The 14,258-nt window shown below is 45.7% G+C and overlaps 1 protein-coding gene across 1 annotated transcript in view; it reads right to left on the bottom strand.

The window, feature by feature from the left end:
* F13A1 (coagulation factor XIII A chain) overlaps positions 1-10,498 on the bottom strand; it is a 140,447-nt gene extending 129,949 nt beyond the window's left edge. Inside the window, exon 1 of the mRNA XM_068558050.1 lies at positions 10,363-10,498. Coding sequence (XP_068414151.1) covers positions 10,363-10,492 — 130 coding nt within the window. The 5' untranslated portion in view covers positions 10,493-10,498. The remainder of the gene's footprint in view (positions 1-10,362) is intronic.
* Between the last annotated feature and the right edge of the window lie 3,760 nt (positions 10,499-14,258).

The following is a 14,258-nucleotide window of genomic DNA, read 5'->3' as shown; positions in this document are numbered from 1 at the left end:
CCTCATGGCTGTGAACTCAGTGTACACAGAGAGCTGGGGCTTCACCCTGAAAGACTCAGTGATTTCCTCTGCTTTTACACAGGAATCCTGTGCAGGACCCCTGGTGCTCTCTGGCCTCATTTTTTCTCATAGGCAAAATGGAGAAATTGGGTTCATTAAGGTACTCTACAGGTCTAAAGTCTAGGAGTCCCTGCAACACCCTTGATGAATTCAAAGTCCAGGTAACCCTGAGCTTGAATCTCAGGTCTCATAATTACTTAGGTAAGGGATGTTGCCTCTCAGAAGCTGAGTTTTCTCACCTTTAAAATGAAGATACTGATATCTTGAGAATTTCTACAAAGATTCAATGACCTAACAGCGCAATGGGTCTGACTCTATGCCCGGTGCATAGTGGGACCAGAGGCTTCCTTTGAGCTTGCTGACTATGAACTGTGATGGCGCCACCTTATATTTTGCATGGTGCTCAATGGGCTATTCTGGCTGCAACATTATAGCAAACAGAAAGTGCAAGATGCAATTTTATTTTTGCTTCATCTCAGAACCCTGTAGTACATGGTCCCCTGAAGGGCAGTTTCCTTCCATTATGCTGTGGTCTGAAGATGTTTATTTCTATAGCTCTCTCTTCCAAGCTGCCTTCCTCCTAAGTTCTCTGGTCTTATTAAGGTCACAATCCCCAGTGCTAAACCAGCTTCTGAAAGAGCTGGAGAATCATAAACGTCCCAAGAGAAGAGCCTTAGTAATCAACTCATCTGGCCCTCTTTCTTAGCACTGTGACTTTTAATAATGTTTTGTTTTATTTTTAAAAAATGTCTAAAAACCTAATTCCTCAGAAAAGGGTTTAATCAGCTCTCCACTCATCAGCACCAGTGGAAGGAATATACTGATACTGCACTCTCACAGAATCTCAGAGGGCAAAGGTACTTTCTGGACCATCTGGTAGACCTGCTATGTACTGCACGAAACATCTCCTAATACTTAGGCTTTTAGCCTCCATCTGAACAAGGAACCCACTATCTTGTAAAGCAAACAGGCCATTTTTAAACCACCCAATTATTTGAAAAATCCTTATAAGATGAACTGACATCTTCTTCCCTGTAATTTTTCTAACCGTAGATCCTGGTTCCAACTTCTGCGTAAATATAGAAGATGTTCTATTCATTTCATCTGTCACTTTTTTGGTATACAAAGACTATTGTTAGGGTTCCTCTGAGTAAAACATTCTCCATATCTTCTACTGTTCTTTAAGAAATTATTTCCAGACCTTCTACCCATTACTGTGTTCTGAAATATACGTATTCCATTTTATGAATTTCTCTCTTATAGCATTTTTCTTAGAATTAAGTACATTACTCTGGTTATGGTTTTTCCGATGAAAACCAATGAGACCACTGCATCTTTCAAAATAAATAGTATATTTCTATGATTTAAGTCCAAGATACCATTAGTGTTTTGAATACACTTATTGTTGATTTACATTAAGCATCTGATGAAGCAAAACGCTTAAAAATACATTCTGATGTCACTTCTACCAGTAGTGGATTAAAACTCAGTCCAGACCCCTATAAGTCATTTTCTCATGTTGTTATTCAGCCATTTCTATCAATGCAACTGTTTTTTTCTTTTTAGCTCAGTTTTAAGGCCTTACATGTATTCACATTAAATTTCATCCCATTGTATTTGGTTAATTGCTCTGAATTCTTAAGATAACTTTAGACCCTAAGTATATATTCACTATATTAACATCCTCCCTAACTTCCTGTTCTCCAGGAATTTCATAAGTGTGCTATTTTATGTTGCCATTCAAGACCTGGATATAGATGTTGATTAGGACACCACCAAATAAATGCAACTTACATAAATGCACAGTGGTAGATACTAAAGAGTGAACAGGTAATTACGATACAGTGTCATGAACACCCTGACAAAGGAAGTACAGGAGTCTGAGTAGGGGAGGGTTTCTGGGTAGGAGCCCCTAAGCCAGATTAGGGGGGCGGATTAAGGAAGCTTTCTGGAGGAAGTGAGGTATAAGCAGGGGTCAGAAAGCTGAGCAAGTTTTCCAGGTAAAAAGAGAGGTGGGGAAGAGAGGTGGATGAGTGAAGTCTGAGGGGAGAGACAGTATGGTTTACTTTAAAAGCTGAAAGGTGATTGGCTGGCTAGAGCGTAGCAGTGGGACCACAGTGGAAGGGAAGGCAGGAGCTGCTCCTGCAAGCCTTGCAGACCGTGTTAAGGAGCGTGGCGTCTAATTGCACTGGGGATGCAGTGAAGAATCTGAAAGAGCAAACGGACATGGTTAGATCTGTGCCTATGCAAAGGTAAACTGCTTCTTCCGGTGACAGAGGGGAAAACGGACTGGGCAGTGGCAGTGCTGGAATTCCAGGTGAGGGATGGGGAGGGTCCAGTCTGCCTGTAGGGAGTGAATGCCCTGGTCCTGACGCACTGCCAGGGTCTGCCTCAGCTCTTCCCACCCCACCCCTGTGACGACGTGCCCCTAAAAACCAGTATATTCGCTTTAAGGTCTTGGCTGCCCCAGCAGGTCTGCCCACACGGAAAGATAAAGCTGGAGAGAGTCAAGTCTTTCTTTGGTATCTGGTTCTCATTGGTTCCAGTTCTCACTGCAAATGAAAACCCTGGCTTTCCGGTTCCACGCTCCAGTCTAGCAAATCTGGTTAATGTCTAGTGAGTCTGGGTAAGTCAGTCCATCCTGGGAATTCCCTGGTGGCCCAGTGGTTAGGACTCTGCGCTCTCCCTGCGAGGGCCCGGGTTCAATCCTTGGTCTTGGTCGGGGAACTAAGATCTCACAAGCCTCACGGTGCATCCAAAAAAAAAAAAGAAAAAAGAAAAAAATCAGTCTGTCCCTGTGCTAGTGCCATGCAAAGTGTATAGATGGGTATTGGAAGAATAAGAGTTCCATAGTTAAACAAGTTTGGGAAGTGCTGGTTTAACCAAAGTTAATCAGGATTCTTGCAGAATTTATGGCAGACTGTCACATGCTGATGTGCACCGCAAACCTCCTACAGGTGCAATGCTTTCCAAAGTTAAACGGCCATGGGAACTATTTCTTTGTGGAGGATTTTTCAGAATACGTTTTGTGAGATGCTTCACTGTTTACTAATTGTGCAACCTCAGAAAAGTCGTTTAATCTCTCTGAGTCTAGTTTTCTTAATTTTAGAAAGGCAATGAAATACCTCATAGGGTTGGTGTAAGCATTAAATGGAAAAAAAAATATACGTAAAGTGCTTTAGCATAGTATCTGGCACCTAGTAAATTCTCAAAATTATTATTATTATATTGCTATTGCTAGGAGAAGTAGAATAGCATAGTGGGTAAGAGTATGGATTCTGGAGCCAGACTACCTGGACCCAGATTCCAATTGTGACACTTACTATCTTTGTGACTTTAGACAAGTTACATAAACTTGTGCCTCAGTCTCCTCATCTGCAAAATGGTGGGATTAAATAAGAAAACGCTACTTTGCCTGTCTTCTCAGCAGACAGGCTTGCTTTTCTCTTCCTGAATATCTACAGGTGGATGGAGTCATTTTCTCCTCTCAATTGCCAGAATATATTTTTCTTTTAAAAAACAGTCTATTATCATTAGTCACTTAGCATTATCTTAATATAAGTGATTTTATCTAGTAGACTGTAAGCCCCTTGAGGACCAGACCATGTCTTAATCACCTTGTTACTGAGCCTGGGGCAATGTGCAAAACTGCCGTAGCAAATATGCCACTTTTCACTTTAAACACATTTAATAATATCTGAAAATTTGGAGCTAGGAGTTGGTTAGTCATTTTAAAATAGGTTATTCCAGTTATCACAGTATTAACCATACAAGTCCTTTAAATAACTTATCAGACAATTTCATTCTCAAAATATGCCAGTTTCAGGACTGTGTTTATATACTGTTGAAGATAATGTACGGGGTCTTATAACACAAAGCCTCCAGACCAGCAGTTTTGTTTCAGATTGGAATAAAATGAAAATTTCACAGTTCACTTAGACCGCTTATAACAAAGGGTAAGCAAAAGTGCTAATGAATTCCTTTGAGTATATAAAACCTAAGCACCCCCCACCCCCAGCCCCACCCCGATCATAGTTTTTATGTTGGGTTTATATTGGGTAACATCTTAGGGAAAAACCCGAACGAACTTTTTGGCCAACCCAACTAGATTTTTTTTCATAGTGAAAACAAATATATATATACTAAATATATATTAATATATATTAAGAGTTTGTTTTAAAATAATGTAGTCTACATTACTGTGCATTTGACAACGTTTAATTCAAAACATGGAATTTTTTTAAATGTTATCTTTTCCAAGTGCTCTTTACCTTTTCTATTGCAATGTCACGCTAAGTCAATGCCTTCAGAAAGAAAGAAAAAAATCACAGGAAATCACAGTGGTACCCTACGTAGGGAGAAACTAAGTCAATGATAAGTAAAAATTTCCTAAATAAGTTCTTAAAAATTCATATTAAAATAATTTAATCTAAGAGAAACATTTCATTTAAAAAATAAAACTTGAGGGTGGGAGGAATTGGGAGATTGGGGTTGACACATATACACTATCGATACTATGTATAAAACAGATAACTAATGAGAACCTAGTAAATAGCACAGGAAACTCTACTTAATGCACTGTGGTGACCTAATGGGAAGGAAACCCAAAAAAGAGGGGGTTATATATATGTATAGCTGATTAATTTTGCTGTACAGCAGAAACTAACACAACATTGTAAAGCAACTATATTCCAATAAAAATTAATTTAAAAAAGGAATAAAACTTGATTAAGCTATGGAAGATTAAAAGCTACACTGAGAGATGGCAAGTTTAAAAAAATAACGTCCTAGACTGTAGTCAAATGTGTAAGACATACAGAAAGGTAATAGGATAGGCAGGGGCGTTATTGTCTGGAAGGAGAAGAAAATGGCAGCCACGTTGCCCTCTCTCCAATGTAATCTCCCAATAGGTCTATGGAGTTACTGAGGGTTACCCCAAGTCTTGGGGAATGAGGTGAGGTCCCCAACACCACTGAATAAATACCTTTTCTTCCATTGTTCATGGAGAGTCACCCACAGATCAAGTCAAGTATTTGGTTCTTATAATACCTGATCATCGCAAGGACTCTATACAGACGGTGTCATGAGATATGATCATAGGCATAAAAATATCATAGTTCTTTTCCTTGTCCATTGCTCCTTCCCATGTAGCAGGCACTCAGTAAACATTTACTAAGCTAAAATATTGATTTTTGCTTCGTTTCTTGGCTTAACAACACGTAGTTTAGGTTGAAAGAGCTTTCTCATCACCCAGGCTCCATTCGCCACAAACAGGAAAGGAATTTGCTCCTCCCTGTCCAAGCCCAGTTCCTGGCAGAACAGAACAGAACAACTCATTGCTAAGCTACTTTTTTTTTTTTTTTTTTTTTGGTTTTGAGAGAGATATTGTAGCTGGAAACTTGGCAGCTTGCTCTTTCAAAGTGACAGCTTTCAAAAGTCTACCTAACGCGATTTAGCCTAATTCCAAAACATCAGAAGATGGACTGCTAGAGAAAAATAATCTCTCCTCATGAGCCAGCTGCCTCCCTGTCTTCCTACCCTTCCCCTAATATGAAAAAAGTGGATTATTTTCACCTTAGGTGGTAAAGATATTCTTCAGAGAATGATTATACCTGTCACAGATGGAACCTTTAAATCAGTTAAATGTTTAGGTTCATATCCTAGGAATTCCCTAGTGAACTGAGATCTCCATGCAATCTTTGGTAATATTATTACCAAACTATAGGTGTAAATACTGTCCATGAGGTGGTAGGTCGGTTTATTGTGAAAACAACAGGGTAAAGTTTCCTTTCTCATATTCCTTTTGGACACCCAGAATTTTAAACTATCATTAATTTGAATCATTAAGAACATTTTCTTAAACAGCTTATTGTTTTTAACTGTTGCTATTAAAATGTCCTGTACTCTGTATAAGAAATGCTCAGCAGAAGCTAGAATGAGAGAAATGAGTCTAACACCTTTTCCAGGGACTAAAATCCCTCTATTTCTCTATTTCTATTTCTCTATTGGTCTATTTCTCCTCTAGCCTGAAGTATCTCAACAGCCTCCAGATGTGTCTCCTTCTCTCCATTTTCTCCTCACTATTATCATTATTTTTATAAACATAATTCTAATTATGTCATTTGCTATTTAGAATCCTTTGCAAGTCCCCTGTCCCTGCAGGAGGAAAGGTAAGGTCTTCAAGGCCTGTTATGATGTGATCCCTGCTGACTTTTCTCAGGCTCATCTCCCCTCTCTTTTCCTCACTACTTGACATACACTGTGCCCTCTGCTAGAAATGCCCTTCCAGGCACTTGTCTGCCTGCAGCACTCCTACCCATCGTCTAAGACCTAACTCAGGTGTCCTGTATTTACGAAACCTTCCTCGCCTTCTTTCCCACTCCTCTGACACCACTGGTCATTCCTTTTATTTGTTTGTTTCTTCTACTAGGTGGACAGTTGCTTGAGGCCAGGTATTGACTTGTTCATTTTTGTGTCCCCAGAGAGAGATTGGTATCGTTCCCGACGCAATCATTAAACATTTCCCCACAAATCAAGTGGAAAGTGTGAACTGTTTCTATACAACATCGTCTCTTAATCATACATTGAAGGCCTTTTTTATTCTTTCAATAACTTCGAATCCAGAGAGGTTTACTCTGCACAAAGGCGACATGGATGACTAACTAGTCAGTTAGTTGATTTAGTTCTGACGTGGAGTCATGGGAGGGAGGAGACGATCAGAAAGGCACAGACCCCATTACCCTGAAAAATACTAGATCCCGCTTGCATTTGATTTTTTTATAGATCTAGCTTGCTTTCCAGTTTGAATTCAAATTGCATTAGACCTGCCAAATGAGTATTATAATTACTTCCGCAAATGGATCACCTACTGTTAATAAAACAGAGTCAAACCAGCCCAAGAATATAAGGTTATCTTCCGGAACATCTCCTGCTAAAATAACCATTGAGACCAGGAAGGCTCTAGAGAGATTTTCAGAAACACCAAATGAGCATGCAAAACATTAGAAATGGATGCAAATCCAAACAATCTGAGGGGATTTTCAGATACATTTCTCGGCTACAGTTGAGTTCAAAGGGGGCATTAAGGATCCCTAAAAACACAGGAGGACATCAAACACCTCCATGGACTGACTGGTCCCATCTCCGGGGTTCCACCGTCACCTCAAATATCTCAGTGTTTCTTAAATATCATGCTGCCACATGGGAGGAACCTTATGTACGTTCGTACATTTTGAAATACAGGCAAAAGGAATTCTTAACCAAATGTTCACTGAAGTTGTGAATTAAAGGCATTACACACACTCAATATATATTATATACATCGATTGCCACAAGACTATTCAGAGGGAAAAATCTGGCATTTTCCCCCTCTTGCCTCGCTGCCCTTCTCAGTCAATTTCACAAGAGTAGCATGCTAAAGGGACACTTTGGAAAGCTTCCATGAAACACATGTGGAGAGTTTGTCTCAGGGCTTTGTTATCCTGGAAGCAGTCATCCTCAGATGAGATCAGGGAGGTACAAGCCCTCCACTAGTGGCCACTGAGGAAACTGCAAGAAGATGGCACTTAAACCCACGTGATTAGGTCTTAGCAGGGACTTGGGGACAACTTGACAGACTTCGTCCCAGGACACCCACTTTTAGTACAATTAAACAGAGATTTGAAATGTGAAGGATAACTGGGAAATGGACCTCCTTGATCAAGACAGTGTTCTTTTTCTTCTGTTCTACTCATCTGGGACTTCCTGCTATACTTCCTGGGTTCAGAGGTCCTATCTTCAGAGCATGTAGCACTTAGCTCATCTGTATGAGAACTACTAAATGAATGCATGTTTATGAAACCTGGAACCTGTTCATAATAATAAGGCTACAATGACTCTAGGGCTGATGAGTCATTAATTGCTCAAGGGATTGATTTTTCACTGGACACACACTCCTATGCCAGGGCCTGTATTAAGTACCCCAGAATGTCACTTGGATTGTGGACACATATGACTGCCAAGCAAATAATGACTGATCTTTCAAACTAATTCAGTTCAAACTAACTCCCCACCTCTGCCTCCAAAAATAAGTAACCAAAAAACCAGTATTCCCAGATTTTTAAAAATTGACCTACCTGCTCAAGTTCTTTGGCAGTTTTCTTACTGGCAACATTTTGGTCCATTTTAATTCTATGGGGGCTGCAGGCTGCACATATTCCCCTTAGAATCAGGGTTCCCTTGGGTGGGCTCCTGACCTTGCAGAGGTATGATAATCTGCACATTCTGAATCAATGAGCATGTATTGATTGGTATTCTCACAGCCACTGGTTATTTGATCCTCACGGCAACTGTGAAGTAGGTATTGCTCCCATTTTGCTGATGGGGAAACTGAGGCTCAGAACACTTACATGACTTGCCGGGGGTCCCAGGGTGAGCAAGTGGCAGGTGTGGGACAGGACCCCGGGTCTTTTGAGTCCTGGACCAGGGGACCCTTTGCTACACCTCACTGCCTCAGTGGTGCCTCCCATTTCTCCTGTGCCCCTTTCTCTTTCTGCTCCCCCCGCCCACTTCTTCCAGCACTTGCCCCCCTCTCCTGGGTCCCAGAGTCTTCTCTGCCAGAGGGGAATTTGGCTAGAAAACGGAATACACCAAGATAACTTGCTTGGTAATTTGACATCTGTACACTTTCCAATTTTATTTGCATTTAAAAAGAAAGAAGGAAGGAAGGAAGGAAGGGAGGGAGGGAGGAAGGAAGGAAGGGAGGGAGGGAGGAAGGAAGGAAGGACGGACGGAAGGAAGGGAGGGAGGAAGGAAGGAAGGAAGGGAAGGAGGAAGGAAGGGAGGGAGGAAAGAAGGAAGGGAGGGAGGGAGGAAGGGAGGAAGGGAGGGAGGGAGGAAGGAAGGGAGGGAGGGAGGAAGGAAGGGAGGAAGGGAGGAAGGGAGGGAGGGAGGGAGGAACGGAGGGAGGGAGGGAGGAAGGGAGGGAGGAAGGAAGGGAGGGAGGAAGGGAGGGAGGAAGGGAGGGAGGAAGGGAGGGAGGAAGGGAGGAAGGAAGGCTCCTAGCCTGAGCAGTGAAGGAGTGAATACCCAGTGCTTATACTTCGGTTTCCGTTTCCCAACCTATAACGTGGGGATTTAGGTGAGTTGATTAGCAAGTCCTTTAAAACTCATTTCTGTGGTTCTAATGGTGGCGTTTTAGAGAGTGCAGCAGCTGGTAGGGAGAGAGCTCAGAACTCCAAGTCCACACCTTGTCTTGGCCCCTCGACCCAACCGAAGATGCCCTTCAGTTCTGTAAGCCTCCTGCTCCCAGTTTGGACGGTACCCCACGGGTGGTACTGGTTACCTCTCTGTCTTCACAACTGGATATCACACCGTCCAGACATGATACTAACACAATCAAACTTGCCCACCAGACCCACGCTGTTCTCTGACTTTCTGGGTTTGTTCGTAATCAACATTGTCCTTTCCCTTTGCTTTCAACCTCTGGTCTCTTTCGGAAAAGGCAGATTAACCGCACACCACAGGGTGGTCGTGGGCACCTACCCCTACAAGTGGGTGTTCACCCCCCAGTGAAACCATACACAGAGCCCCCTCAGGAGCAAAAGTGGGTTTGGGTACATGTGTGCAACTGACAAAATGTGCTCCCCGCTGGATGCCATTCAGGCACGTGAGTCTGAATGTCCCTGCCGTGGCCCAAGGGAACGGTGTCTGTGTCACCAAGCCACTGCTGGTACCTGGGCGCTGTCACAGCTGACAGGGCTGAGTGGAGGTCAGCGGCTGGCGGCTGCTCCCAGAGCAGGTCCCTCCGGATGGGCGGAGGCAAGAGCGGAGGAAGCAGCTCGTCTCACCTGCCCCCCAGCCTGCTCTGGAGAGAAGCAGAGGGCTTCCATCTCCATTACCGTCAGGGTCCAGCATCTCTCACCAGCTCTGAGATTCACAGCGATGGATGCGGGGAGGGGGCAGGAAGGAGGTGTGAGCTAGACAATCACAAAAGCCACAGTGTTTTGGGAGTGGAAACTTCCAGCTAGAGAACATTCTTAAAAACAAAACAGTAGGGCTGGAAGAGGACTCAGCTAATGCCCTTGTTTTGCAGAGGTGACTTCCTTGAGATTACAAAGCCGTTAAGTGACAGAACTGGGACAAGAATCCTGGTTTTTGGTGCTTTTACCGCCCAAAAGAGGGTTTGGGAGGCCTTTCTTTAAAACCAGAGACTGGCAGGGGACCAGTTTTTGTGGGAGACAGAGACAGTTTTGTGGAGACAGAGGGTGCTGAGCCAGCACCCGCGGGGACGGCCAGCCGGGGCGGCCCAGGAGGTGACTGTACCTTGCAGGTTGAAGCTCCGGGGCACCAGGCCCTGCAGCTCCACGGTGGGGGGATCATTCTCTGATGCGTTGGAGGTGTTGGGGGGAATGGCTCTCCTGCCTCCAAAGGTGGCCCCTGAGGACTCCGACATTCTCAGCCTCACAGGCTCCTTGTGGGGAGAAAAGGAGGCACGGAAAGGAAAGTGAAACCAGTTGCATTTGTGATAAGGACTCAAAAACAGGGAGACATATCTGTCTGTGATGGCTCTTGAGCAACACATTTTGAGTTTCGCATAAATGAACCCTGAGATGTGGCAGGAAGGATGAGTCTAATGATGGAGTACAGTTCCCCAAGGACCTCGGGGAGATTTCATGTTTGTCAAAACATATGGAAAGCAGAAGAAAGAGGGCTTATTTGAAGAAATGAAAAATGTAAAAGATTTTGGAAAGCAGGGTCTTTTTCTCATTCCCCCTAAAGGCAATCTCTTGAAAGAAATGTTTGCTATCCTATGCATGTACCTCTGCCCATTTTATATAGACTTATGAGGCCTACGTCACTGTAAGAATAAACTCATACACCCATGTCCAGATGAGTGGCATCCTTTCAAGCATTCACGTCTGCAAGTTAATTCAGCCAATATTTATCGAGGGGCCCCCCCTATGCGGTCTGGGCACTTGGGGTACATCGGAGAACAAAACAGAAGGATGCCTGCCTTGAAAGCTTCCAGTCTAGGGGGGGCTACTGTTGAGCCCAACAAGATTCTTAAGTGAACTCACTCGGTAGGGTGTGAGAAGGTGGCCACTGCTTTGGAGTCAGGGCCACAGGGAGCAGGACAAGGGAGGGGAGACTTTGGGTGGATGAGGCAGAGGCCGCTGCAATATTAAATAGGGCTATAAATAGCCCGCTCGCTAAACTTACTCGGTCAGCTAACACCGCCCTTGCTCCAAGCCTGCTCCCCTTTCCTTTGGGGTTTGTGTGGACAAACAACCAGTTTAATCACCACACCTCCTGTCGGGGTACAGTTGGTACTTGTTGACCAACAGACCAAATGAAGGGAGACCTTGTTTCTGGCCCCAGTGAAGCTTTCCTCTTGATCACCTGGATTACCCCGTCACGACTCTGCTTACTCGGCTGTTTTCTGCACCCTCAGAAGATGAGGAGCAGCCCTTACAGAGGCGAGGGGAGTAGACTGTCCCAGAAACGTGTGGAGCAAAAAGGCAGCACAGCTGGAGCCGCTCCCTAAGGCACTGGGGCTTGGAAGCAGACAGTAGCGTTTGGGAGTGTAAAGTCTGAGTGGGTATCCATAAATACCTGCGGTCAGATTTACAGGCTCTAGTGGGTTAAGGGGTGGGGGGAGGAGAGAGAGGAGGGTTAAGGATAGAGAGAAGGCAGGAAAAAGCCTTCCTCTGGTGGGGAATGGCCGGGGTGGGCTGCAGGGTGGCTAGCGGAGGGGAATCTTTGGGACAGAGTAGTGCAGGGCGGTGCAGTAGCCCATTGGGAGAGAGGACCATTAAAGCAGAGACTGGGGCGCCCCAGGTGCTCCGCGGGTGCAGGCCAGGCTGGGCGAGCGCAGGTGGGCAGAAGCGTCGCCTCCTTGTCAGGTCTGGGCTGGGGGAGGTGCTCACGTTCGGCTCCCTGCGGCTGGGGGGATGGGGTGCCAGCGATGGAGAGCCGAGCTGGACCACTCCCAGTGCCAGCCAAGCAGGTGTTCTTACCTGGCCCTGCCTGCCCCTCTCTGCAACCTTCTGCATCCTCTCTCCATAGTCCGCTCCCCTGAAGAAAGGGGTGGGGCTGTCCTTTGGGGGAGCACCCCAGTTGCCCCTTTGGTGGCCCTTTTCAGCCAGCAGCGCCTTTAGGGAAGCTTCGCGGAATGCCTGAGAGAAGGCCCGCTCGGAGGTGCGGCTGGGTAGATGCGGAGTGAGGGGCGAAGAACGGAACTGGACCGGTGGGGCTGCTTTCGATCCCCGCGCCCCTGCACTCCGGGCACCAGCTGACAGATCGGCCCGGAAACCCAGGGGCAGGAGGTGGACGCAGGGCTGCGGGATGCCCGGGCAGAAGGGGCTGCTGCTTACCTGCGGTCCCCTCCCAAGGTGTCCCAGCGCAGGCTGGCTCTGGGCGGCTCTGGAGTACTCCCTCCAAAGGACACAGGCTAAACGACAAGAAAGTTCGCCCTTAAATAACTTCCTAAGAGTCCCCCCTTCCTCCCCCCATCCCGCAGCGTTTTCTCCTCCCCCTTCTTGACAGCTGGAGAAGCAGCCGTCTCCAGGACTTGCTATTTACCCCAGCCATCCTGCTGTTATTCTGGCATGTCCCCCCACCCCGGCCCCCCTTTCTCCCAGTTTCCCAACCCTGCTTCTCGCCATCCCTACCTCCAGCTCAGCCGCCCCCTCCCAACCTGGTGGCTGGGAAGCCCCCGGCAGACTCCACCCCCTTCCCCTCACCCACTTTGGTCAGAAGGCTGGGAAGGAGGGGTCTTCCTTCACAAGGGGACGTTTCTGCCCTCCAGGATTCCGAGGATGGCTGGTGCGGCTTGGCAGGAGGGAGGGTCTGCCCTCCTACAGACAAGTCACAGGCAGCTGTGACCGTGCACAGCAAGGAACGTGTCCTTGTTGGGTAAATAAAGCTGAGGGGCATGGGCTACATTCCAGAACCATCCACAGAGCCTCCGCCACCACCTAACCACAAGATTTCCTGCAGGGCGGGTGGTGGGGGGGGGGGATGCCCAGCTGGAGGGAAGATGAGTAAATACCTTTAAGAGTGTTACAAAAATTAGAAAATAACATTTCTTTTTTTCTGAAAACCATTTTGGTTTCTTTTCAAATAATGGAAGAAAAAGAAAAGAAAAATTTCCTTCTAAAAATTTCCATATTTTCTTTTCCTCTGATTCTTTATATCTCTATAGACTCCTCTTTCCAGTCATGGCTATTTCTAACCTTCTTTACTGTCTTCGTATTTCTGACCCCATCACTTGATCTAATTTACTAGGGAAGAAAAAGATGCCATTGTTTAAGAATTCTCTCAGTTTTTTGCTAGCAAATCTATGAACTCGCCTGCAAACTTACCCATCTTTTCCCTGTTTCTTCTCATTACTACAGTAGAAAGGTTCCCACCTTGTCCACGGCCAAGTGTGCTGTGAACCCCTTTTGCCTGCGTTCCCTGTCACCTTCTTCAGGACCTTGCTGTACGGCTTCTCCACTCTCCCTCCTGTACCTCAGGCTCCCTGCCTCTAGCAGTTCCCTCCCATCAGCATGTATTCAAGTCTCTTTAGTATTTTAAGAAACCATTCCTCAACCCACATCCCCCAGCTATCGTTCCTTCTCTCCCCTCTTCACTGCAAGCTTCTGCCCCCATCATTCTACTGAAACTGTAGTTCAGGGTCATCCATGGCCTGCGCTAGATCCAAAGGACAGGATCCAGTTCCCATTTACTTAACCTTTGGAGGCGCTGAACTCTGTTGCCCACTCTTGCCTTGAAGGTCTTTTCCCCCGGCCTCTGAAAGATACACTCTCTGGAGTTTCTCCATATGCTACACAGGCTCCCTTGATAATTTCAGCAACCACCATGATTCCAGTTTCCGTTCTGACTTCTCCCACATCTAGGTCTTTAGTCATAATCTTTCCAGAGCTCCAGACTCCCCTCTCTAACTGCCCACCAGCCATCTTCTCTTGGCATGTCCCAGTGATAACTTGCAACTCATCATGTCTAAGATGAGATATAGAATTTTCCCTAAAACCCTGGACCAGGAGTGTCCTGGATTCCTAGATACCCTTGCCCACGTGGGGTCCGCGGAAGAGTGGTCAGCCCTACACCCTCCAGATTAGGTTACACAGTTGCCAGGTGCCCCTGGGATTCCTGGCTGTGTTGTGCCTTTGGGACAGGCTTGCTACCCTCAAAACCACTACCACAGTGACGCTTTT

Source organism: Eschrichtius robustus, chromosome 12 (assembly GCF_028021215.1).
Source record: "Eschrichtius robustus isolate mEscRob2 chromosome 12, mEscRob2.pri, whole genome shotgun sequence".
In the NCBI taxonomy this organism is placed as follows: Eukaryota; Metazoa; Chordata; class Mammalia; order Artiodactyla; family Eschrichtiidae; genus Eschrichtius; species Eschrichtius robustus.
Note: the sequence above shows the minus strand (reverse complement) of the source record. Positions and strands in the feature narration are given on the sequence as shown.